At 40.0% G+C, this 26,443-nt stretch overlaps 1 protein-coding gene across 2 annotated transcripts in view; it reads right to left on the bottom strand.

Moving 5' to 3' along the window:
- Positions 1–26,443, bottom strand: part of RASA3 (RAS p21 protein activator 3) — a 303,463-nt gene that overhangs the window by 157,364 nt on the left and 119,656 nt on the right. For both annotated transcript variants that reach the window (XM_077482700.1, XM_077482701.1), the window contains exons 3-4: positions 17,421–17,524; positions 4,241–4,335 (exon numbers count right to left, since the gene is read on the bottom strand). In XM_077482700.1, coding sequence (XP_077338826.1) covers positions 4,241–4,335; positions 17,421–17,524 — 199 coding nt within the window. The remainder of the gene's footprint in view (positions 1–4,240; positions 4,336–17,420; positions 17,525–26,443) is intronic.

The following is a 26,443-nucleotide window of genomic DNA, read 5'->3' as shown; positions in this document are numbered from 1 at the left end:
GTGTTTGGATCACAACACTAATTAAACAGAATTGCACATTTTTGTCAGATAGAACATATGGTATAACATACAGTATATGTATTTCAGATGTATATTTGGTTGTTTTCCTGGCTTTCGGTGGATAAGTGTTAGCCCTTGTACACACGGTCGGAGCTTCCGACGGAATGTGTCCGATCGGACCATTTTGTCGGATATTCCGACTGTGTGTGGTCTACATCGGACTGTTTCCGTGGGAGTATCCGACGGACCAAGTTTTCCAACTTGTTGGTAAAATTTTCCGACAAAATGCTCCGATCGGACATACTCCGATCATGTGTAGAGAATTCCGATCGGACAAAGTGCCACCTATGCTCAGATCAAATTCCTACACCAAAACTATTGGCTACTAGCGTGAACATGGTCCCGTCGTAACGAAATAACGCAATCACGTCGGATTTTCCAACACCTTTGTCCGACCGTGTGTATGCAACAGTTTCGGACAAAATCCGTTGGACAAAATCCGACGGATTTGGTTGTCGGAATCTCTGACCGTGTGTACAAGGGCTTAGACATTGAGCAAGTGAAACAGAAATTAAAACCAAGCACTGTTTATCTAAACCACCTTTTCACCGCTATAGCTGAGCATGACATCCAGAGAAATCAAACATTTCTTACACAATGCATATACGCTTATACGCTGTTTAAAGTAATTTGTGCAAATAAGGGCAACTGCAGCTTAATCTTTTAAGTCTGGTCACATTGACCTAGTCTAAAATTACATTTTGCAATAACCCAATTTGTGTTCTTGTAATTTCAGACAACCAGGGAGAACATTTAATGTTCTTCAGTATTTCCACATTACAGGTGCCTAAGGGAAAAGAGTTTATGAATTCAGTATCCCTCAATCAGAGATAGACTCATAAACACTGGTAAAGCTTGCAGTGATGCCTTATATTACCAACCTTTGGCTTGTTTACTGACTACACTTCTGCTTGATCCCTACCTGCTATATCTGCTACTTGACCCTGCTTTGCTCACTTCCTGGTAAGATGACCCTGAGGACCATGACCTGGTACTAACCCACAGTAAAACCTATCTCCACCATCAGGAGCTCTAGGGAATACCGGTTAATGCTTAGACCCTGTTCCTCGGTAACCTAGTTGTGTACTTATCCAAATGGTCAATGGGAATCTGTGAGACTGACTCCTGACTGAGACACCAGTAGTCCTTTACTATAAGTCAGGATGCAGAGGGCTAGCCCACAATCCAAAGCAAGGGATAAGGTAAGTTAAACTTAAGGTGAGTTTAGAAAATATTTATAATTTGCTGTTTTAAATGTGCTTCTTTTTTCCCCAAAATGTGCATTCTATGCAGACTAAACAGTACTGTTACTGATGGGCAAATTAGATTTTTTTTTTTGTTGCCAAATGTTAAAGTAATTGTAAAGTCTCTATTTTTTTCTATAAAAATAAAAAAACATGTCATGCTTACCTGCTCTGTTGCAGTGGATTGGTACAGAGCAGCCCGGATCCTCTCTTCTCGGGTGTCTCTTTGGTGCTCCTGGCCCCTTCCTCCTGTTGAGTGCCCCAACAGCAAGCAGCTTGCTATGGGGGCACCCAAGTTGAGCTGTGTCCTATTAGACTGGTTCAGCACGGCCCCCTTTCTCTCCTGATTGGCTGACTGACTTTGATTGACAGCAGCGAGAGCCAATGGCACCCCTGCTGTGTCTCAGCCAATCAGGAGAAAGAGTTCTGAGACGGCCAAGACACTCGTGGACATCGCTGAACAGAGATGGGGATCAGGTAAGTATTAGGGGGGCAGAGGGGGACTGCTGCACACAGAAGGCTTTTTATTTTAATGCATAGAAAGCATTAAGTTAAAAAAGCTTCTGACTTTACAACCACTTTAACAATCATGCTCTTCTTTAACTATTCTCAATAGCCTACTGCCTTATAGAGGGAAGGGACACTTTCCTGTAAGTGACAGCTTTGCGTCGCCATCTCTGTGCTGTGCAAAAGGCAAGATGGCAGTTGCAAATGGGACAGACTGGTGGTTTATATGTATTATGAATCAGCTTATATAAATATTGACAACATAAAGGCTAAAGTACGTTTCTTTAAATGTATTCACTTAATGATTTAAGTTATAGTAAAAGACTGGAGCAAAGAGCAAATACTGGAAAAAACTTACAGACTTACAACTTAAAAACTGATGGAGGCCCATGTCTCTGGAAATAGTCTTATGAGTGTCTTATTGCGAGAGGAAAACCCAGACTGTGTGTGCTATATGCCCACATCCCAGCAAATCATGTACAACTATGAACAAAATATGTAGTCATGGACTTTGTGTGGACATTTAGAAGAGAAACTGAGTATCATAAAAACAACGTTATTATGTACTATTAAAAATTTTAATTACACAACATTAAAAATTACTCTGCCCATAGGGATTCACAACATGCAAATATTCCAATTACAGTTTACATGTGGACTCATTTCTGGAATCCTTCTTCAGGAGCACATGTGACACAATGAGTACACTGGAACCCACTCCTAATCTTTAAGACCCCTTTACACTGCGCCACCTAGGGCATCAGCGGTAAATCGCCACTATTCGGCCGCTAGAGGGGCAGTTTTAACCCCCCCCCCACTAGCGGACAAAAAATGGGTTAAATCCGCCCGAAAACCACCCCCGGATCGGCGTTTTGCCAGCGGTATAGCAGCACTGCTCCATTGATTTCCATGGGGAGCAGCGGTGGAGGAGCGGTGAGTTCACCGCTCCTTCACCGCTCCAAAGAAGCTGCTGGCAGGACTTTTTCTGATGCCCAGCCAGCACACTACTCCAGTGTGAAAGCCCTCGGGCTTTCACACTGGAGTGAATGAAGCCGCTTTTTTCAGGCGCTATGCAGGCTCTATTTTAGCGATGTAGCACCTGAAAAACATTGGCAGTGTGAAAGGGTCTAATAGAGTAATATCAGCCAGTAGGGTAGACTGGAATTCATAGAATGTTGCCTATAGAGGTGCAAATGAGTAAACCAAGGTGAAGTCAGTGCTTCTCGGGTGGGAAATTCAGGTACAATCAAACAGCCAATAGCTTTGTACATATAATCTTAAAATAGAAAGACTGACTTCCCAATGGGGAGCTATCCAGACCCAATGTGAGCAAATCACCATAAAGACAGTATAGTAGTCAAATTAGTCAAGGCACATATATTCCAAAGAGAGCGCTCTTGATAAGTATCTTAGAAACACACTCAGGTCACATCAATCCAGCCTCTAGTACTCTTCTTGTGCTAGGGTAACAATAAGGTTTTTCCATAGATTTAGCACAGTACAGTGTAAAAAAAACTTGCCTATGACAGGATATGTGTTACTGGCAGGCTCACCAGATGAGATTAAAGGAAAAAAAATGAAAAAAGAAAATGCAGCCATCATATCTAGTAAGACTAGTAAGCTGCAATATAAAATTTTCATTTTTGATCTTGGATTTAGAAACACTTTAAAGGGTAAGCTCCACTTTCATAGAAAAATAAAATAAAAAAAAATATATATATCATATACAATTGCTACACAAGTCGTAATTGAACGTTATTAAAAATTACCTTTCCTTTTCAATATCCAGAGCTGTAATTTTCTGTAAAATGCAATATGGCAACCTGGAAGCGTTCTGTACACAGATATTGTACAGAGCGCCCCCCAGAAATTTAATTTCCTGCTTGTGTGATTGGCTTACTGATTTTACCAGTAGTCTGCACTAAGATACAAGTCAGATTTTAGACATCCCCTGCAACAAAAATGTCATTTTTGGAAAGATGCTCTGAAAGCGAAATCTCGTTTAAAGGGATTCACACCTTGTCCATTTCCTTATTAGAACCCTGCAAGTGCAGCAGCTGATTGATTATAAAGTCACTCCCATTCACATACGCTTTGCACATGTACATGGACACAAACAAATGGCTATTTCTTTAGAATAGTAAAAGGTAGGACTCTGCAAAAAAGTTTGTTGAATTCATTGCAATGTACATACATCACCCAGAGGGAAATGTTTTTTTCTCAACAAAATTGGAGTTATTCTTTAAATGTAAGGTTGTGATTGGTTTCTGAGGAGAACCATGACATACAGCAACACCAGCACTCAAGCACCAGAGACAGATCCTCTTCATCAGCTCTGGGTGCTCACTAGAACCTAAGGAGCCATTGTAGTAACCTATGTGTGTCATGGGAAATACTTTATATTTATTGGGTTATGGCTGTAAGCTGACCTGTACTTCTGAATCAGCATCCACGTGTTGAACTTGGAACCATGTTTCCCTGTTGTTGTACTTCTGAAGATCTTCTTTCAGTATCGCAACTTTGCCTAGAACAGAGACAGAGAAAACACAAGCATTATTTTTTTCAATTTTTTGTTTTTGGGAGGGGGGAAGAGATGCGGAGTGTCAAAAAATACAAAAAGTGGACTTTCTTACTTAACCCATATAGTACAATATAGGACTTTTCGAAAAGTGCAAGTGCAAGGAACAAAGTGCACTAACCTATATCAGCCACCTTGGTTTAATCAGAGTAGGACAAGAACGATTCTTTTAGGTTGCTCTGGGTTACTGCACATACTGTGTGTAACATACTTCCCTATCTTGGGTAAGCCTGGATGTGTGGAAATTGGTATTTAAAGGTCTATCTGATGATAAAATAAAAAGACCAGAAACAAATCAAATTAATAAGGAGATCACAAAGGATTCGTATGGAGGACATGCAGTAGCCACTTCTGCTTGCCCGCACTCACACACCCCATGCACTGCGCATTCATCAATCATTCATCATCGGGCCCTCTCAACCCAGATTTATGTTTTTTAAAATTTTTATTACAAAACCTAGAATCCCCTTTTAGAAATATCCCAGTATATTTAAAAGTATAACTAAAGCCAAAAACTTTTTTTTTTTTTTTTTTAAGTACAGTGGAGGGGGTTTAGAACACCTGTCCGGTTTTTATTGCTGTGTGTGTCCCTGTTAGGGTGGGTCACCCTCTCTATTTGTCCTGTTTACCATTATCACTGTGAATGAAAGTGAAAGAAAATGACAAATTTTGGGCTGTCACCAGAACAATAATGTAGTTGAGTTTAGGAGCTTTTGGAGTTTTTTTTGCCAAAGGCCCTAAACTCAACTCCATAAAAGCCTTTGTGTCAATGTACACATAGGCTTTTACCAGAGTTTAGAAGGTGTGGCATTTAGGTGAGTTCCAACCTCCCTCTCCTGAACGTGGAAGAAACGTGTTCAGGATAGGTATTTTCTGACGCAAAGACGCAAAATGTGGCAAAATCGCAATGCCCGTGGTAAATGTAGGCAGGGTGTACATGAAGCCTAATGGAGGAGAAATCTTCTAATGAGGACACTAGTTCTGGTGCCCCCCAGGATTTCCTAATTTTGGGGGAATCTCCATTCCCTGTTTTGGCTAATGCACAGGAAATAAAGGGAAATCTCCCCAAAAAATAGGGGGTTTTCTATCTGTATCCATATTCTATCCAAATTTTTTTTTAAAAAGCATTGCCTTTAGTTCTACTTTAATGTATCCATTATGTAAAAAAGCAATAAATATAGTTGAGGACAATCACTATATGCAAAGTGCAATAACCCATAGCGGATCAGCTGCACTACTTCACTGGCACTGCCTCTTTTTTAATGTTTAACTCAAACAAACTGCAGAGTATCCCCATTACATCAGTGACCACAAGCCTATGTCAAGGAATACCAATATTTCAGATTACAGTTAGCCAGCTATGTTAAATGTCCCCATTTATAACATCCAATCAGAGTTGCTTTCATGTAATAAATTTGGTATTTGAGGTTGGAGATTTCACCATATACACCACCTCCTTTAAATTAGTTCAAAATATTACCAAGGACAGAATTGGAGGTGCAAATAATCAATGAAAATTGATATTACATCATTTTTATTAAACAAATATAATTTAAAAAGGAGAAAACAATTTCATCTAAAAAAAAAAAGCACAATAAAGTTCAGTGGTCACTATACAAAAGAATGGTTGCCTCTACATGTTTCACCACAACTGTGGCTTCTTCTGGAGCTTTTGTAGGACCTTAATACATTACCACCCTTTAAAAGATCACGCTTCCAAGGAATCCTCAGAGGGCGTCAAGAGCTCCAATGTGTCTGTGTACCAAAAATAACCCTCTAGTTACACCCTGTTATAATACGAAGTTTAACAAGTTTACGGACTGATACAAATATTCTCCCCAAGATGCAAACTTCATATACTAACAGCAAACTTCAAAGAAACTGTGCTATCTGAACAATTCCTTCACTGAGAGTGCCAGCGTTCCTTAATTTGGTATCCATATGATACCTTTAAACCAGGGAAGTTCAAAGTGGTTGGTCTGTCCCAAAGGGATTAACACTTTTTTACTTGGTTTGGTGAACCTTGAGGTAACAAGGTAATCGGCCACATGTAAAACGCATGTTAGGAAAAAAACAGTCATACATACGTCATTTTTAAAAGAAGAATGAAAACAAAGAACTAATGCCCCGTACACCCATAATCCAAAAATCGGACCACAGATCGTCCGTGCTTTTTTTTTTGCATGTTAGTCGTATAGTGAACCTGAAGAGTTCACTAAAGTTACGAAAATTCTCGTACGACAGAATAAAAAAATCGTAAGTGATGTCAAGTGTTGTAGTGTATTTGTATTGTATTTTCAGACGACAACTGTACTGGTTTAAGGAAAATCGTACGATCTGGTATCATACGGGAAAATTTTTCGTGCATGTCTGATAAAATAATATCAGATGAACTGTCGTGATCGGCTCTCGAAAGCTCTGTAATGACGATCCGATTATCATACGATTACGTCAAAAGCTGTATTTTCGTACAATTTTTGGATCGCGTGTACAGACCATTGGTCTGGGGAGCCCGGTACCATAGGAGTAGGAAAACATGAATAGAGAGGGTCATAAACTCCTTGAGGGCAGGGACTGATATGAAAAATAAAAAGCGCTGCGTAAATTGATATCGCTATAAAAATACCGGTAATAAATAAATAAAAAACACCGTTACCATGGTAGAAATAAAAGTTAAAAATAAGAAAATAAATAAGTAGGTCAGAGTATGTAATAAGATCATTCTTCGATCTTATTCTGTAGTAGTCATGTATCATGAAAAAGATGATGGGAGACCTACTTGTTGTTTGCCTGCTTGAGTCGCTCCTACTGTGAACATTACCTTTCACTAAATGCTACAATCTGACAGCGCTATATTTGTCTTCACATAATGCCAGGGAATTATTTTTAGCCCAGACAATTATGGTATTAAACACTTGTTTTCTCTTTTATTATGGCTTGCCATATTGAGAATCTCTATTCAGCTTACTGTATTATCACCCAGCGTTATCTTATTAAATATATTACACGACTCCTAATTAGATTGATTACAATAGTTATTTTTTGTTCTTTTAAAGCAATAAGTCAAAAACGAAAGTGTCAACTTCAATTCATACTGCTTTTTATTATTTTTCAGTTAAAAATAGCAGTTAAAACATCTAAAACGAGGGAGGGAATTTGTAAATCTTTAGAAGACAACCAAGGGAACATTGCTGTATAGTATGTAGTCAATGACACATGGAAGATCGTACCTGTTTACACCTATATGACTTCCATACATGTATAAAAGCCTGATTTAACAGACAACGCTCACACAAGTAAACACAAAAACAATGCAATGTCTATATTTTTTTACCACAAAACAATTAGTCTGGCCATTGATGGTCGAAATTCAATGGGTTTAGCAGGGACTGCCTGAATTTCGTTCTGTGTGTGGCCATTCCTGTTCAGCAGAAGTCGATCATTGGATCAACTTCAGCCAAATAGGCTTGTTGGAAAATTGTTCTGAAACAGCTGGCTGCAGCCAGTGATCCTTGTACTCCGACAGCAGAGAGTCTCGCTGTAGAATATAATGGCACGGGGAGGGATTCCCCTCTCCACCTTGTTTGTATGGATGAAGGAATCCGTTGTTTTTTTTTTTAAGTTCAGCCTACTGGCTGGTCAAAAAAACAAAACAAATCCTCTTTGGCCAGCTTTAGGCAGGCAGTTGGGCACATTCTTACTGATTTTGGTTGGGGATAAACTAACAGCTTTTATAAACCTTTATAGGCTACAATATAGCAGGAGATTTTAGCTGTAGCCCACCATTCCTGCTACGTGATGTGTGAATGGGGCCTTAGAGAAAGCTTATTTTTGCAGAAAACATTTGAGAAATTAAGGAGATTAAGCAATGACAATGTCTATGCTAGGGTTGCTAGGAGTGCCATGAACTTGGGACATAGTTTGCCCCTTGATCAGCATGATGTCTTAGCATGGTGTGAGCAGGATGGCCACAAGCTCCATAATAACCATTGACAGCCCAGGGCTGGGCCAGCCTGCACCATGGCAATGCACGATGCTGATATAGGGCAGGCAGCATGCAGAGCCACCCCTAGCTTTTAAGAGTGGACAGAAGTACATCTCCATCCAGACCTGCTTCACCTCCTGTCCTCTGTTATATTGCTGGAGCTGTGAGGTAGGGCTCCAATGGGAAGAGGGGACTGTGTGATAGAGAGCTTAGATGTAATGAGGAGAATCTGATGTGATGAGAAGCCTCTGTGATGGGGGGGTTCTGATGTGATGAGGAGTGCATTGGGGGACTCTGATGTGATGAGAGCACTCTGAGGTAGGTAGAGTCTAATGTGACGAGAGGATTCTGCTATAGGGGAACTCCAATGTGATGAGTGGACTCTGAGATGGGTGGACTCTGATGTGACCAGTGGTCTCTGTAATAAGGGAATACTGATGTGACAAGGGGAGTTATGTGATGGGGGACTTTGTGATTGGAGCAAAGGGGGTAGTTTGATGTGATGGGTGGACACTGTAGTGTGAGGATTATGCAGTAGGGGGAATCTGATGTGATGAGAGGACTCTGTGATGGAGGAACTCTGCAAAGTGGATACTCTGATGTTATGGGTGGACCACATGTAACTCCAAGACAATCACTGCCTTGCTAAAGAAGTTGAGGGTAAAGTAATGGACTGGTCAAGCATGTCTCCAGACTTAAACCCTATTGAGCATCTGTGGGGCATTCTCAAACGGAAGGTGGAGGAGTACAAGGTCTCTAACTTCCACCAGCTCTGTGATGTTGTCATGGAGGAGTGGAAGAGTACTCCAGAGGCAACCTGTGACGCTCTAGTAAACTCCATGCCCAAGAGGATTAAGGCAGTGCTGGAAAATAATGGTAGCCACACAAAATATTGACACTTTGGGCCCAGTTTGAACATTTTCACTTAGGGGTGTACTCACTTTTGTTGACAGCGGTTTAGACATTAATGGCTGTGTGCTGAGTTATTTTGAGGGGACAACAAATTTACACTTATACACACAGTTATACAAGCTGTACACTCACTACTTTACATTGTAGCAAAGTGTCATTTCTTCAGTGTTGTCACATGAAAAGATATAGTCAAATATTTACAAAAATGTGAGGGGGTGTACTCACTTTTATGAGATACTGGAGGTTATCTACTAAAGGAAAATTCACTTTGCACTGCAAGTGCACTTGGAAGTGCAGTCGCTGTAGATCTGAGGGGGACATGCAAGGAAAATAAAAAACAACATTTTAGCTTGCACATGATTGGATGATAAAATCAGCAGAGCTTCCCCTCATTTCAGATCTACCCCTCAGATTTAGAGCGACTGTAATTTCAAGTGCACTTGCAGTGCAAAGTGGATTTGCCTTTCGTAAATAACCCCCAGTGTATATATAACTGACAACTACAGAGGATCAAAATAGATATAGCACATGCAAACATTAGTAACAATAAATCCATTTGAAAATGAATATGGTACTTCCATATCCTATCATGAGTCAGGCAAAAAAAATGGAAACAAGGAAACATTTTGAAATAACAAGCATTGTTTAAACTATTTCTGAACAACTGGAGTTGTCTTCATGGTATTAGGAAATTGCGAGGACCTAATTTGAAAAGCAACCAAGCAATTGGGTTCTAATACAAGATCCAAATCATTCATTTTGTGCTTCACTGGGCAAACTAAATTGTGGAACACATTTGTCTGAAAATAATGAAACTGCACACAGCAATGATAACAAGCTGGGGCACAATATACATGTGCAGGGAGAGGGAGAACATTCAGTAGAGCCGCCACCAGGAGACCTGAACTGTGAGACGGAGAGTGAAAAAGAATAGGGTGTCACGTAAAATAACAAGTACTAAATAGGTTGTGCCAGCAGATATCTGACCAACACCCTGGCTCACTCATTTCAAAAATGCTATTTACCAAGGCACAGACATTTTCAGCAACACTGATTTTAACCCATAGCCTACCTAATAAGAAAGGAGCCCAGTTACTGTTCCTGTTACTGTACCTTGAGAAATATGTACAATCCGGCGCAAACTATGAATAAAATACTTAAACAGCAGGAGCTTATAGAAAGGTTGTGATGCTGAAACATTGAAAAAATACTTTAGGCCTCATGCACACTTGGGCACACTTTTAACATGGCATTTTTCAGCCTCTTATGGACTCTTAAACGCTGCTGGATGCAAGGCTGGATGGGCAGAAAAGTGGTAAAATATTTCTCAATCTGTCAAGAGCAGAAAGGAGGGGGTAGGGGGGCTGCAGTTACAGTGTGTCAGAGCTGATTGGAGGAAAAGCACACACCCCCCTCCACACAGCAGAAGAACTGTGTTGTGAATACATAAGTTCTGTGCTGCGCTCTCTCCCCAACACAAATTTGATGTGTCGAGAAAACTTCTCAGTAGTGACTCATGCTGATAACAAAGGAAAGAAGATAAGTAAACACTACAGATATATGTGATTTTCTAAGATTTCATGACTGAGGTATACAACCACTTTAATGCAGGGGATACATTAACCGCTTGCTGATCTTATCACTTAGATATATGGCAGCTCAAACTAGCATGTGATCCAGCACTTCTGATTTGGGGGGCCTGCAGGCATTCTGCACTACAGAATATATCTTGGCCTAAATTGAGGAAGAAATTTGAAAATTTGATTTGTTTTCATTTTTTTAATTGGATGTGCTTTATAGCAGAAAATAATTTTTATTTTATTTTTTTCAAAATTGTCAATCTCTTGTAGCGCAAAAAATAAAAATGGTAGAGGTAAGCAAATACCACCAAAAGAAAGCTCAATTTGTGGAAAAAAAAGGACTTATATTTGATTTGGGTACAGTGTCACGCGACTGCACAATTGTTAGTCAAAGTAACGCAGTTCCATATCACAAAGAAACGGCCTGGTCATGAAGGGGTGTAAGTCTTCCAGAGGTCAAGTATTAAGGTAAAAAAACTTTTTAGCTTTAGAGCCACTTTAAATAATATATGTGAGCAGGGCCCTCCGATTCCTTCTTATACAGGATTTATAATAAATTGTATGGTAACTGTACTGTCTGCCCTCACGTTGTAAAGTGTTGCGCAAACTGTTGGTACTATATAAGTCCTGTATAATAATAATAATAATAATAATAATAATAATTTTGTGGAAAAAAAAACAAGGTAATGATCAGCTTACATCTACAACAAATTGTATTAATGATAACAAAGAAAGGGAAGGACGGCGAAACAATGTTTTTGTAGCATTATTTATAACTGCCAAATTTTATAAAACAAAAACATTGCTTATATTTATAAAACGGAAGTTCGCTTTTGATTAATCCAAATTTGTTCTCGTTTTACTTTTTCCTGAAATATGATGGAAAGAGCCAACTGCTGGCAACAAGCCATTTAGCTGGAGGAAAAATGTGCGTATAGCGTTTATGTGGGTCTCTGGTTAGATTTAAACTAGGGTCATGCATTAAAGTTATTTGGGGAAATGACAGCATTTGCCTATTTACCAGTAAATACTGTAAAACATATCCAAATAAAAGATTTGGGCCATTGGGCATTGCATTTAAATGTGTGACATTGAAGCAATTTGGCCAAAGCCAATAAATGAGCTGACCACTACTAACCTCCTAGATGTAATAAAGAGAAAATATTTTAGGGTGTTTTTATTTTTATTCTGCTTTGCTGATATCGTAATGTGTCAGAGAAACACGGGCACTGGTAATAAATAACTGACCTGTCTGCCTTCATGGTATGTGTTGGAATGGAAGGATTACATAGAGAAACCTGAACTAACTTGTACATTCCTCTGTGCAGCCTCGGCTCGCTTTACTTCCGTCTCTCAAAATGCAGCAGGCTAAACTAAAAAAAGCTGTGTCCTAAATTAAAATTACACTTATTTATTTTGGTTGTCAATTAATATAGCATTGGACTTGGTCGGTAAATGCAAAGCTAATACAGAATTGAACTTGATATATTGTTTTCTATATCATACAATGGTAATAAATACATTGCCATGAAAAATATTGAAAAGTATTGAAAAAGCCTTGAAATTGTCCACATTTTGTCATGTTTCAATCAAAAACGTAAATGTCTTTTATTGGGATTTTTATGTAATAGACCAACAAAAAGTGGCACATAATTTTGAAGTGGAAGGAAAATGATAAATGGTTTAAAGTTTTTTACAAATAAATATGTGAAAAGTGTGGCGTTCATTTGTATTCAGCCCCCTGGAGTTCCTTGAGTCAATACTTTGTAGAACCACCATTCGCTGCAATTACAGCTGCAAGTCTTTGGGGATGTGTCTACCAGCTTTGCACATATAGAGAGTGAAATTTTTGCCCATTCTTCTTTAAAGTCCGGCGGACTAAAGCCCCATACACACTATCAGTTTTTCTGCTGAGTTTTTCCTTCAGATTTACCAAAACCATATAATATGAGGACAAACCTTAGGAGTTTCAATGTGTATGCAATCAGGCAGGCCCTTCTACTACATGGTTTTGGTAAACCTGAAGGAAAAACTCAGCAGAAAAACTGATAGTGTGTATGGGGCTTTAGAAAGTAGTTTTGCAGTCCAATCTTTCCGCTGGACTTGGGTTTTCAGCAGACAATACGTTCGTGAGTATGCTAGTCTGGCGGACTAAGAATGACGCATGCTTAGAAGCAAGTACGAGAAGGAAGCTATTGGCTACTGGCTATTGAACTTCCTTTTTCTAGTCCCGTCGTACGTGCTGTACGTAATCACGCTAGCAAACGCCGGACTTTCTGTGTGTCCGTGTGTGGCCAAGTCCGTTCGGTAGAAAGTCCGCCGGCCTATCCACCAGATTGTTTGCCGGACTAAGTACGCCGGACAATTCGATCGTGTGTACGCGGCATTAAAGTAACGTACTGCCTATGTGTATCAGTCTGCACTTTTGTACACAGTAAGAACTGCAGCAGTTCTCCAGAGTTCTGGTCACTTTCTTTCCACCCTTCTTGTCTCTAAGCAAAGTGCTGAATTTGGCAATTATAAAATAAAATATTAAACACTCACTTACACTAGTATCCAATGCCCATAAATTTGTTCATGTAATAAAAATGTAAATATTCATTAAGAGGTGGATAGTGCAAATAGGTGAAGCTTGGAACTTCATTTCAATTTTGGGGTAGGACTATTAAAGATATGATGCCAGTTGATAATTCAATTCACCGAAATTTGGGATATTACATGACTGGTTCTAAAATTATTCTACAAGTCACAAGAACACACAGGAGCAGTAACTCCTGTAACAAAAAAAAAAGACATACTGAATAAGGTCTGATAAAGCAGCTTACCTTAAGCCCCATACACATGATCAGATTTTCTGCAGATTTTTGCCTTCAGATTTACCAAAACCATGTAGTAGAAGGGCCTGCCTGATTGCACACACATTGAAACTCCTAAGGTTTGACCTCATATTATATGGTTTTGGTAAATCTGAAGGAAAAAGTCAGCAGAAAATCTGATAGTGTGTATGGGGCTTTAGATTACCTTAGAAATACCCTTTAAAATGGAAACAACGCAATTCATTGTCTATCGTTGATACATTAAAAAATCAAACTTAATTCATTGTTGTCCTAAAATAGTTTTTAACTTCCATTTTGAGTTTGTTGGCTATTGGCTCACCAAGTATGGTCCTACCAACTGACCACTAGGTAAAAAAAAAAACAAGTTTGCTGCTGACAGCGGATAAGAATGTTCTGTGTTCAGGTTTTGCAAGCGCAAGTTTTTAGTTATTTATCTTCTTTTTTTTTTAGCAGCAGAGTACAAGGAACAATGGTACAGATATACACGACAACCAAAACAGACTTGAGTATTGATGTGGTTGCAATGACTTACTGCCCATGGAACTTGCCATATTGTACAAAGGCTTATATAAAAGGAATGAGAATTCATTAACTAAAATGTGTGTTTCTTTACATAGACATTCGCTGCATTCCTAGATGAAACCAACAAAATTAAAAGCAATTTTCATTACTCTTTTATTTATGTTTCTGAAATGGTCTAGCAGTGCAAAATGACATCAAAAACGGATGTGCTGTTCCGTAAATTACTTTTATCCAAAAGCTCTTTAAAGAGCAGATAAACCAGGATTAAAGCAGATTGCATTTCCTATGTAAATGCCATTATACAGAGCAAAGCTTTCTCTCTGAGATTTTGAAGGCTGTAAATACCCATAATCCACAAAACACAGAAGTAAAATAGGAAATTGTGGGAGAAGAGCACAATAAAGCACTTGGTACTTTCCGTACATGTTCATTTCAACTCAAAATTAAAGCAGCTCAGAGCCAAAATAATGTAAAACCTTAAAGAAAAATTACACAAAAGAAATACATGGGTTGCAGATGACAACCTCTTGTTATGAAGTTGTCTGGCTGTCTGTAGCTTTAGTACTTTCTGAGTCTGATGTAACAATAAAGTATATAATAAAATATGTAACTCTACTGGTCAATATAAAGCCCAACTCTTTGGGATTCCTCATCACCCACCGGCCGGTGGAGCACCCAGCACTTAAAAAAAGGGGAAATAAATATATTTTTCCAGGTTTCTTTGGTATGGTGACATTTTCAGCCCTTCCTCTATTGGTGGGCTCATTCTAAATGCTGCAGAGAGCAGACACCACATGATGGCACAGCTCTCTGCAGTACCCCATGAGCCCAGGGCAGGGGTTTGATGTCTAGCCTCACAGAAAAGGGTTGACTGATGCCGGGCGCCATTTAAACTGAAAAGAGGATGGGTGCTGTATTGGTGCAGGTGAGTGCTTCAGCTGAAGCTGCCCATTTATATTTAATAGCTACTGGTGGATTATTTTGCTCCAACCAGATTTATACAATAAACATTTATATATTAACCAGTTGCCTACTGGACATTTTTAACCCTTTCCTGCCCATGCCTATTTTCAGGTTTCAGCGCTGTCACAATTTGACAATTGCGCGGTCATGCTACACTGTATGAAATTGTTACCATTTTTTCCCACAAATAGAGCTTTCTTTTTATGATATTTAATCACCTCTGGGCTTTTTATTTTTTGCTAAACAAATGAAAAAAGTCTGATAAAATTGAGAAAAAAAAATCATAGTTTGTTATAAAATTTTGCAAACAGGTAATTTTTCTCCTTCACTGATGTGCGGCTGATGAGACTGCAATGATAGACACTGATAGGGTGCACTGATGTGGCAGTACTGATAGACACTGATAGGCTGCACTGATGGGCACTGATAGGTGGCACTGATGAGGCTGCACTGATTGGCACTGATAGGCGGCACTGATAGGTGACACTGATGAGGAGGCATTGGTGGGCACTGATTGGCAGTACTGGTGGGCACTGTTGGGACTGAACTGATAATCAGTGCCCTGATTATCAGTGTAGATTTACCTGTAACACAAGCCGGTTAGCTGTCAGCATGAGGAAAGGAATGCCGATAATCGTCTTGAGATTCCATTGTGATCAGCTGTCATTGGACAAAGCTGATCACATGGTAAAGGACCACTGTGATTGACCCCCCCCCCCCCCCCCGAGCTGTGTCCTAAAGATAAATCAATCCTAAAGCAAGCTGCCTGCATGCCACAGGGGGCACCTGGGTAGCACGATCACGGAAGGATGTCCAAGGACGCCCTCCTGGCAAAGTAAGCCGATGCTGTAGCCGTCTTTCGGGAACTGGTCAAATCACTCCACCACATGTGCTGAAGCTAAATAGCGGTATTCTGTGATTTCCTAAAGTGGCTCAGAGAATTGCTTGAGCTCTTGTTAATGCTCTGTGGGCAAAAACGCACTAAAATCACTAAAATCAATTCCTACCATCAGGCTGTGCTTGAAAGAAGTGTATTTACTACATCTGGCTAATTCAGAATAATGCATTTTCTGTGGAGCAGATTTAATGGTGTTGATTTAGTAAAGGCAAACAAGCTCTTTTCCTTAGGTTAGTGAACATGGTGGAAATGCACTTTGCAAATACGGCAATACCCAATCAAGTGAAAGGAAAATAAAAATAAATATAAACCAGTACTTTTGTTTGCACATGGTTGGATTGCGCAAGTCAGCAGAGCTTTGACTTGTTTGCTAAGCTAAAAGAAAATTCTCTTGCAAAGTGATTGACCTATTTGCCTTTAGTACATCAACCAAAATGTATCAAAATTTGTCAAAAGTCATTGTAGTCATTTATCTACTGAGTCTCTAGTGGTTAATCTACAGATCACTATATTGACGCCCCCCTTTACCATTGTAACACACAGTAACACAAGGCACTCTGTGCAATGTGTAGCTGTGCCATCCATTTAGAATGGCACCCCAACCTATAGTATAGCAGGTGCTGACAGTCCGACATTGCAGCACACCACTACACACATAACAAAAAAAGGTGTAGGTCTGGATTTTGTCTCATTGCTATTTGTTGGCAACCCATTTCAAACTAGTGGGCTGCCCTGACACAACACACAAAATGCCACATTATTGGCATGTGGTAATGCACAACGAAACAGTGAAGTAGAACTAATGGCACATATTTTATTAATTTTTTTACATTTTGGATAAGGGAGGGTTACAACCCCTGTCAATTATTTCTCAATCTGTATCCCATTGGTGAGATTTCCCCACACTTTCTGTCCCATAGCCAATACAGGAAGTGAAAAGAAGGTGATTGTCACCAGGGTCACCAAAACTAGTGTCTCCTTTGGAAGATTTCTGTTCTGCAGAAAACCCAAAATTTGGAATTTTCTTCTGCTACTACTTCTAATTTTCTTTTAAATTTGGTGATAATGTTAAACAGGCAAATAGAAAGGATAACGCTCCCTAATGAAGGCAAAAACAGCAATAAACTGACTTCTAATCCAACGCTATCCAAAATGAAAAAAAAAAATGTTGTCTTTCGTTATACTTTAAGGTAAATGCTAATGCAAAAACGAATGATAAAAAAAAAATGCCCTTCTGAAAATGCACTTAATCTTTAAAAAAACAATCTGATCATTCATTATTTCCTAAACATAGCACAGATCTGTGATCCAAAACAATTTCTTATGACTCATACCCATGATGGAGTCCCTGCGGAAAACATCTCTGTCAAAGATATAGAAGGATAGGTGTCTGAAGTTTCGTGGAATTTCACAATAGAAGTCTTCTCCATAGAAAGGGCTGTAAGGAGGGAAAAAAAGGCAGATTAGCAAAATTAATATTCGTGTTTGTTTATATACAGCAGGGATATGCAATTAGCGGACCTCCAGCTGTTGCAAAACTACAAGTCCCATCATGCCTCTGCCTCTGGGTGTCATGCTTGTGGCTGTCAGAGTCTTGCTATGCCTCATGGGACTTGTAGTTCTGCAACAGTTGGAGGTCCACTAATTGCATATCCCTGATATACAGCATGTCCCTTACAGGGTAATCAAAAGACAAACATTTCTATTTTTTCCATTTGTCTTTGTAGGATTAAATATGAATATATAAGAAAAGCAAATGAATTAAAGTCACAAATGTCAATACGTGAGATGTAACATAAGCAGCTGCAAATTTATATTGTACAATAATGATAAGGCATCTTTTAAATGTATATCTCCAAAAAGCAAAACTCAGATACATTAGCAGATAGGGAGAAGCCTAATGCAAGAGACACTAAAGAGGAAAACAATATATTTTTAGCATAACGTTACTTATTCTATTACACATAGTCAGATAAGATTGATTTGTGAGCTATCCTGTGCAATCAGACTAGTCTAATTTAGAAGATTAAATTGTTATTAAACCCAAAAAACAAAAACAGTTTTAGATTGCAATTTACTAATCCTTAAAGCCCAGACATCAGTCTTTTTTTTTTTATCCCATGCAGTGGGGCTGTGCCCGCACTGCTTTGGTTAAAGTGGTTGTAAACCCTTAAGCCCCATACACAATATCAGATTTTCTGCTGACTTTTGTATTCAGATTTACCAAAACCATGTAGTGCAAGGGCCTGCCCGATTGCATACAAATTGAAACTCCTAAGGATTGACCTCATATTATATGGTTTTGGTAAATCTGAAGGAAAAATTCAGCAGAAAATCTGATAGTGTGTATGGGGCTTTACAGAACACTTTTTACTACAGGTAATGCCATGTACACATGATCGGACTTTCCGGCGGACCAGAGTCCGTCGGACAATTTGATCATGTGTGGGCTCCAGCGGACTTTTTCTTCCCAAAAGTCCAGCAGACCTAGAAATGAGACTGGCTTCAAATTTGTCCACCAGACTCAGCTTTTAACTGACAATCCGTTCGTCTGTGTGCTAGTCCGACGGACTAAAACCGACGCTAGGGCAGCTATTGGCTACTGGCTATGAACTTCCTTATTCTACGTCATCACGTTCGAATCCGTCTGACTTTTGGAGTGATCGTGTGTGGCCAAGTCCGTTTGTTTGAAAGTTCTGGACGTATGTATGCGGCATAAGCCTATAATAAGGCTTACCTGTAGCTATCCTGAATATCTCCTAAACATATGCATATTAGCTCATTTTTGCCTTTGTCTTGTAGGTTTTCTTTTTTTGTATTTGTTTTTTTATTGTGGGTTTACAACCACTTTAACTGCTTGTTTTGTGTAGGGGTGAACACGCGCCTATACTCACCAGATCCTTCGAAAAACAGCACTCCCCTGCGTCCAACGGTGGACTGTCCCTGACATCTTCACCTCCAGAGACGGTCTATGGGTGTGATGACATCAAGAACAGTCCACCGCACAAGACGCTGGGGGTTAAGCTGAAGTTACTGGTCTTGTGCTGGGAGGATAGTAGGTAGGTAAGTATATGGAGCAACAGATGTCAGCGGTTACCATGTCCGCTGACATCCGATCCGCTAAAATCAGACATATGGCAATGCGTTTGCATCCCTCCTGGTGTATCGGATCAGATAAGATCTGATGAAAACGGATATGCTGTCCGTTTTCGTCCAATCCCTCCATAGGAATCGGTGGCGCTCTGATAGGCCCCTCCCCGCTCAGTGAGCAGAGACAGACCTGTCATCCGCCGGCTCAGCGGAGATCAACGGAGAGATCTCCTGCTGAGCTGGCAGACTCTGCTGAGTGGATCCGCCTCGTGGGAATGAGGCCTAACAGATTTGGATGGACTTTACTAACACTTTTTAAGCAGCACTGTTTTTCCTTTGGATATAGGTTTTACATAAATAAATAAAAGTTGATCATTGTAAGCACCCTGTCGATGTTAAATGGTTTGTCTCCACTTTTGCTGGACAGGTTAGTCTGTTATAGAAAGTTGAAAACGAATGGACTTACTGGCAGGATCACTAGGTAAAGATAAAGGAAAACGAATGCAGCCATCACATAGAAGGATTGGTAAACTGCACTATTTTACATTTTTATATTTGGGTTTGATACTGCATTAAGCACAAAAGAGAAAAGCCCTGTGTCATATTTTCCAAACAGACAGGTTTAGTCTGTCCTTAATATCACTCGCTGATCCCACTGCATGCATGGATACACAAGGCAGAAAATCCATGCCATAAAAGTGTATTTTGTAGCTATAGTGTTCTTAGCACACAAACGGATATATTGGAAACTTCTGACTATAACTTGTGATCCAGTGCGTCAGTCATAGAAACATTACTGAAAGAACTCTATTTTACATCTAAAGCGACTCCATAACACCACATCATTGCAATTTCAATGTGGCATGATTGCTTGAGACAGTCCTTTCTGGCCTTTGTCCCCACCAGTGGCTGTTCCTTATCTCTGATCTGTTTTGTGTATGTTTCCGTGAACCCATCATAGCGTAGTGAGTGCATGGAGCAAACATGGCTGTAAAAGAGGCACTGTATGTATATCCTTTCCTGTGAATCAGCCATTGCCTGATTACTTGTATCAGAACATGGGTGGGGAGACCTGGAAGAACTTGTGATGGCAATGGTCATCATTCAACTCAGATGAGAAGTGGCCTTCAAGAGCAGTAATGGAGAGTCTGCGGGGAACAGTGCTGGAGAAGAGGTGAGTATTGTAGCAAAAGCTGTATTTTTTTTATTGTTAAACATGCTGAATAATACATACATTAAATAATTAAAGTGGTAAGAAAGATTGAAGGTTTTTACTTTAGACTGATTGTAAAGACAAACCTTTTCTTTTTTTTCTTAAATAAGAACATGTCATTTTTACCTGCTATGTGCAATATTTTTGCACAGAATAGCCCTGATCCTCTTCTTCTCGGTTCCCTGGCTCTTCACCCACCCACCTACTCCCCCGTGAGTGCCTCCATAGCAAGCTGCTTGCTATGAGGGCACTCATGCGTACTCACTCTCGAGCTGGTTTCATAAGACACACAGAGCACTGCTCACACCCGCCCTCTGTTCACTCCTCATTTTTTTTTTTTGCTAAACAAATGAAAAAAGACCAAACATTTTGACAACAAATTAGCCTTTTTCTTAGTTTTGGTTATAACATTTTGCAAACAGGTAATTTTTCTCCTTCACTGATGTGTGCTGAGGAGGATGCACTGATGGGCATAGATAAGGTCGGCACTTCCCAGCCTAGAGGTGAGATGTTAAGACTTAACCCCAGATCTCACCATAAAGAGGACCTGTCATGCACTATTCCTAGAAATTCTACTAGCGCTGGAGCTCCTCTATAACTCTAAACAGGTAACCTGTAAAAATGTTTACAGCGTCGCCTATGGGGATTTTTAAGTACCGAAGTTTGGCGACATTCTACGAGCGTGCGCAATTACAAAGCGTGATATGTTAGGTATATATTTACTTGGCGTAACATCATCTTTCACATTATGCAAACAAATTGGGCTAACTTTACTAGGTTCTGTTTTTTTTTGTTTTGTTTTTGCAGGAACCTTTTTTTTAATCTAAAAACACATATATAATGTTTGGGGGTTCTAAGTAATTTTCTAGCAAACAAATTATGATTTTTACATGTAGGAAGGAAGTGGCAGAATTGACCTGGGTGCATAACTGGAGTCAACTGGGAGCAAGTGGTTAATTTTACTTTTTTTTTGTCTGTCTGTTTTTAATTTTACTTTTTTTTGTCTGTCTGTTTTTGAGTTGCCACCAGAACATGAATAGTGGGGACTCCTTCTAATGGAGATTCTTGTTTCTGTGACAAATGTCTAAAGGCGCGTACACACGATCGGAATTCTTGACGGTAAAGGCTCTGATGGTTTTCCCGACGGAATTCTGACGGAATTCAGCTCAAGCTGTCTTGACTACACACGGTCACATCAAATTCCGTTTATAACGCAGTGACGTACAACACGTATGACGGGACTAGAAAAAGGAAGTTCAATAGCCAGTAGCCAATAGCTTCTGTCTCGTAGTTGAATCTGAGCATGCATGATTTTTCGCGTGTTGGAATTGCATACACACGATCGGAATTACCGATAGAAAGTTTTTCCGTCTGAAAAATTGAGAACATGTTATCAATTTTTGGCTGGCGGAAATTTCGGACAGCTAAATTCCGATGGAGCATACACACGGTCGCATTTTCCGATGAAAAGCTCTCATCTGTATTTTTCTGGCTGGAATTCCGATCGTGTGTACGCGGCATAAGAGGGAATTTCCTAAACCTTGAAAGATATCCTCTCACTTCCTGTTGAGTCTACAGGGCACTAAGTGAAGAGAAATCTCCCTAATAAGACACAGATAGTGAAAAAAACCTGACAGCAGTTTTATCCCTCCCCTACTCAATCAAAAATAAAACCAAAAGTCTTGGCTTTATGTTAACTGCAGTGCATAATTATGGAGCAATGTTATGAAAAGATTAGGATTTCTATGTGAAATGCATTTTATGCAGTTAAATTCACACGTTTTACTTAATCTGGTTCTAAAGGCAAGACATTTTTTTTATCTGAATGCATTTCCTACAGTAAGGTAAAAAATGTCATAGTAGTTGTATCGCTCCTACACATCCTTATATAACTTACCTCAGTCATATCTTGATCCAGCATTGTGCTTGTCTGCAGCTGCACCCTTCTCACAGGACACAGAAGCAGCAGCGGAAACCTTTGGCTCCTGCTGCTGTCTATCAAAACCTGTGAGGAGGGGGTGGGGGGCAGGGCCAGGCCACGCTGTGTCTATCTATGGATGCACACAGCAGGGCTTGGGAGCATGCCTGCACATGTGCCTCAAAATCAAGCTGCTTGCTATGGTGACACACGCAGAAAAGAAGGCAGCCAAGAGTGGCTGTGGGGGACTCCAGGGAGGATTAGGGCCGCTTTGTGCAAAACCATTGCACAGAGCATGTAAGTATGCCAGATGTATTATTTTAGGAAAAAATAAATGAAACCTTTAAAACCGCTTTTAAATATGTTTAGTTGTTTTACTTCAAATATTTGATATTCATGTGGGCCACCTAAGGGCCTCTTTACACCTTTGCTTACATGTTCCAATGTGGATGGTTACGCATATTTGTAGATGTGTTTATAGTTGCCTTCAAAAGAACACTGAACAGCAAGACTTCAACATCTTCATGTGTTTTTCTACAGTAAAGATGAACAATGTGAATAGGCACTAATGTAACATGTAGGAAAATAACTTTTGTAGGTTGAATACACTTATGCCGCGTACACACGAGCGGACTTTTCAACATCCAAAGTCCGACGGACTGATTCCGTCAGACTATTCGATCGTGTGTGGGCTGCAACGGACTTTTGATTCGCCAAAGTCTGACGGACTTTAGAATATGGAACATGCTTCAAATTTTTCCGACGGAACTCCGCCGGACCCGGTCCCTCCGAAAAATTCGCTCGTGTGTATGCTATTCCGACGGACTAAAACCGACGCTAGGGCAGCTATTGGCTACTGGCTATGAACTTCCTTATTCGAGTCCAGTCGTACGTCATCACGTTCGAATCCGTCGGAGTTTAGTGTGATTGTGTGTGGCCAAGTCCGTTCAGTCGAAAAGTCCGTCAGAACTCTGTCGGAACTCCGGCAGAACTCCTTCGGAAGTCTGTCGGACATAAGTTCTCTCGTGTGTACGGGGCTTTAGAATACGTATTGAATACTTCTGGCACACAATTTATCAAAAAGCCCTGAATTCCTACCTAAGGCCCCTTTCACATGGCAGGTCCAATCAGGCGGACCTGATCAAACAGTCTATCCACCCCTTTGGACAGGTGGGAGTATACGAACTTGTGTCGGTTTACACCCGCCTACCTCCGGTCCAATCCAGTCTGCCAAAAAAAAAAACTGAATGGAATTTGTCCTCTTCTGTTTAGTCGGAGCTGATTGTAAACACACAGTGTCGAGTGTAAATGCACAAAGGAATCTGTTTACATCTGCCTGATTAGCAGGGAATCTGTGAGCTGTTTCCCTGCTGATCGGAATGGACTTTGCTCCATCTGAAAGGGGCATAAGTTAATGGTCACATAACAGGCTAGGTCTGGAGTCTACTTTTTTGGCCTTCAGTAAGTGAGGGTCCTTCTTCAGGTACTGATGCATAATCCATTGTTACTGACTTTTGCCATTGGCTGGGTCCTCACAAAATCCTAAGGGTCCCCAAAGAGTCATGAAGACTTGTAGCTTTGTCACGACATCTAGACGCAAGGGATTGCACCAAGATTGGTCAGTTGACCTGAATTTATTGGCAGATCACCAGTATCTACTACAGGAGGAGGCATGGTTCAGGGTCCCGTGAGTCTGGACTTAAGAAAGTAAAAATGACAATGGGTGGGACGAGGGGGTTCAGCGGCTTTAAAGGAGAACTACAAGAAAACAACTCCATACACAGTTGAACTGTTTTATCTCACAAAGGAAAGTTATTTGGGGACAGATGGTGATTGATGTTATGACCAACAGATTAACTTTCCTTTTTTATATTGAATGGAGTCCCTGTTGGAAAAGCCAGCAAAGTGTATTCACTCACCATCAAACGAATAATGATATCTAATGAAATCAGAAAAGCACATTGATCCTATGAAAACATCTGCATTCTGCAAAAATACAAATCAATGTTTTTGAAGGAGTAAGCTATTGTATAAAGTTGTGCTTTCTTCCTTATTTGCTCTAACCCACAAAGTGACCATAAACCGTATTCTTTAAAAGCATATTGGAAAAAGATCCAACCATTTCCCTTTTAGATTAAAACTAAAAAGGTTATATTAAAATACATGCTTGCTGGTATCCTATAAATGTGCAAGTCTATGCACGCAGGTGCCAACCAGATCTTGGAAGAGTGTTTATTCAAAAAACCGAACCCAGCTAATGACTCCCTCCTCTCAGGATGACCAGTGTCTTCTGAACATTAGGACTCTTGTGGACAACCTTATTATGTAAAATAATCTGCTCATTTCGTTTTAACCTTCTGGTTTAAAACACACAAGCGGCATTTCCATATTCACACCTAACAGAAGATAGAAGGGCTGGATACATGTGAGGTACAATTCCTGATACTGACCCATCTCAGATGAAACACATCTCCAATCATATTAAATGATAGTCATTTTAGTTTTACCTATCAATTTGCTGTTCCGTGTTCTTTTGAAGGTAACTCTAAACACCTGTTCACATCTACGTGTAACCAAACACATTGCAAGATGTAAGCAAAGGTGTGAAGAGGCCCATAGGTGGCCCGCATGGATATCAAATACATGAAATGTACATCAGAAAGTTTATTTGTACAGTCAACTACAACTGTTACTATCATCCAAAGAAATCAAGACTGTTGTTTTTATACGCAAATTCGTAGCAACCAAATATTATATAAAATATATAAGACCTCATTCAACAAAATTCCAAGGCACATATTAAACTTACTTTGCAAGAAATGTTATTGTATACTTCCACAATAATACCATTGTTGCATTCTGATGTTTCCTTTCCATCATCCACGGAATCTCCAAGTTAAGCACGCTTACATCATGCAAAACTGATTATATTGAGACTTGTAGATGAATATAGACCAAACATACAGTATATTAGCTTGTCTAGCAATGTTTGCTGAAACACTTCAATAAATAGGTGCCAAAACATATCATGTCATGTACATACTGTACAGATCAAAAGGTGAGTTCTCCACCACTTAAGGCCTTCCGTCTATTATTTACTGAACAAATAAAAGCTTCTACTGTTGGCTAGCATTGTATACTAGAACTGCCAAGAGCAGAAGCAAATCCAAATACACCTCCAATGCACCAATGTGTTAGATAAAAATATTTTATCCTAAATGGTTCTGAATGGGGATCTCCAAACTTTCTAAACAAAGGGCCACTTTACTATCCTCCCAAATTTAGGGGGGACGGACTGTGGCCAATGGGAGAAGAAAGTGTCCTGGCGTCAGTGGGAGTAAACAATGCCCCATAATTGGGTCAGTGAGAAGAATAGTGCCTCATTGTTGGTGCCAGGGAGAGGACTAGTTGCTGACAGTCGGGGGAATAGAGCCCCAAGGGGCAGAATGAAGCACTGATGTATACTATCACATTGTGACATTGCCTTGTAGGCGGAATTTTTTCTTTCTTCAACTGCAGTTTACTACCTCTTTAATACCTATCCAACTTCACAAACCACTGCTGAAGCTACAAATAAATAAAGGCAAAACTAAAACTATGTGTCCATGGATCTGTTGATTTTTCACCAAGGCTATAAACAGTGAAAACAAACAGTAGATGACAAAGGGGCAGTAGCTACAGATCCTACACTAGATAAGAATCATACTTTTTGCACCAACAGCATTGTAAGTAATATGAAGAGAATACGTAATATATTGATGAAGTTATGTTCCCAATCTGAATTACCGTATATACACGAGTATAGGTCGATCCGAATATAAGCTGAGGCCCCTAATTTACCACAAAAAACTGGGAAAACGTATTGACTTGAGTATAAGCCGGGGGTGGGAAATGCAGCAGCTACTGTAAGTGGCAAAGAGGGTCAACAATGCCCATCTGCAGCTGCATGTCTCACTGTGTCTATTGCATGCCTCCCTGTGTCCTGTGCAGATCTGCCTACCTCACTGTGTCCTGTGTATACCTCCCTGTGTTCATTGCAGCCTACCTGTGCTAATCTTCATCCTTTGTGTCCTGTGCATGCCTCCCTGTGTCCATTGCAGCCTACCTGTGCTAATCTTCATCCTTTGTGTCCTGTG

The sequence above is a fragment of the Lithobates pipiens genome, unplaced genomic scaffold (assembly GCF_037356315.1).
Source record: "Lithobates pipiens isolate NorthernLeopardFrog02 unplaced genomic scaffold, aLitPip1_a1.2 Scaffold_16, whole genome shotgun sequence".
Classification (NCBI taxonomy): Eukaryota; Metazoa; Chordata; class Amphibia; order Anura; family Ranidae; genus Lithobates; species Lithobates pipiens.
The sequence above is the reverse complement of the archived record's forward strand: the minus strand, read 5'-3'. Positions and strand labels throughout refer to the sequence as shown.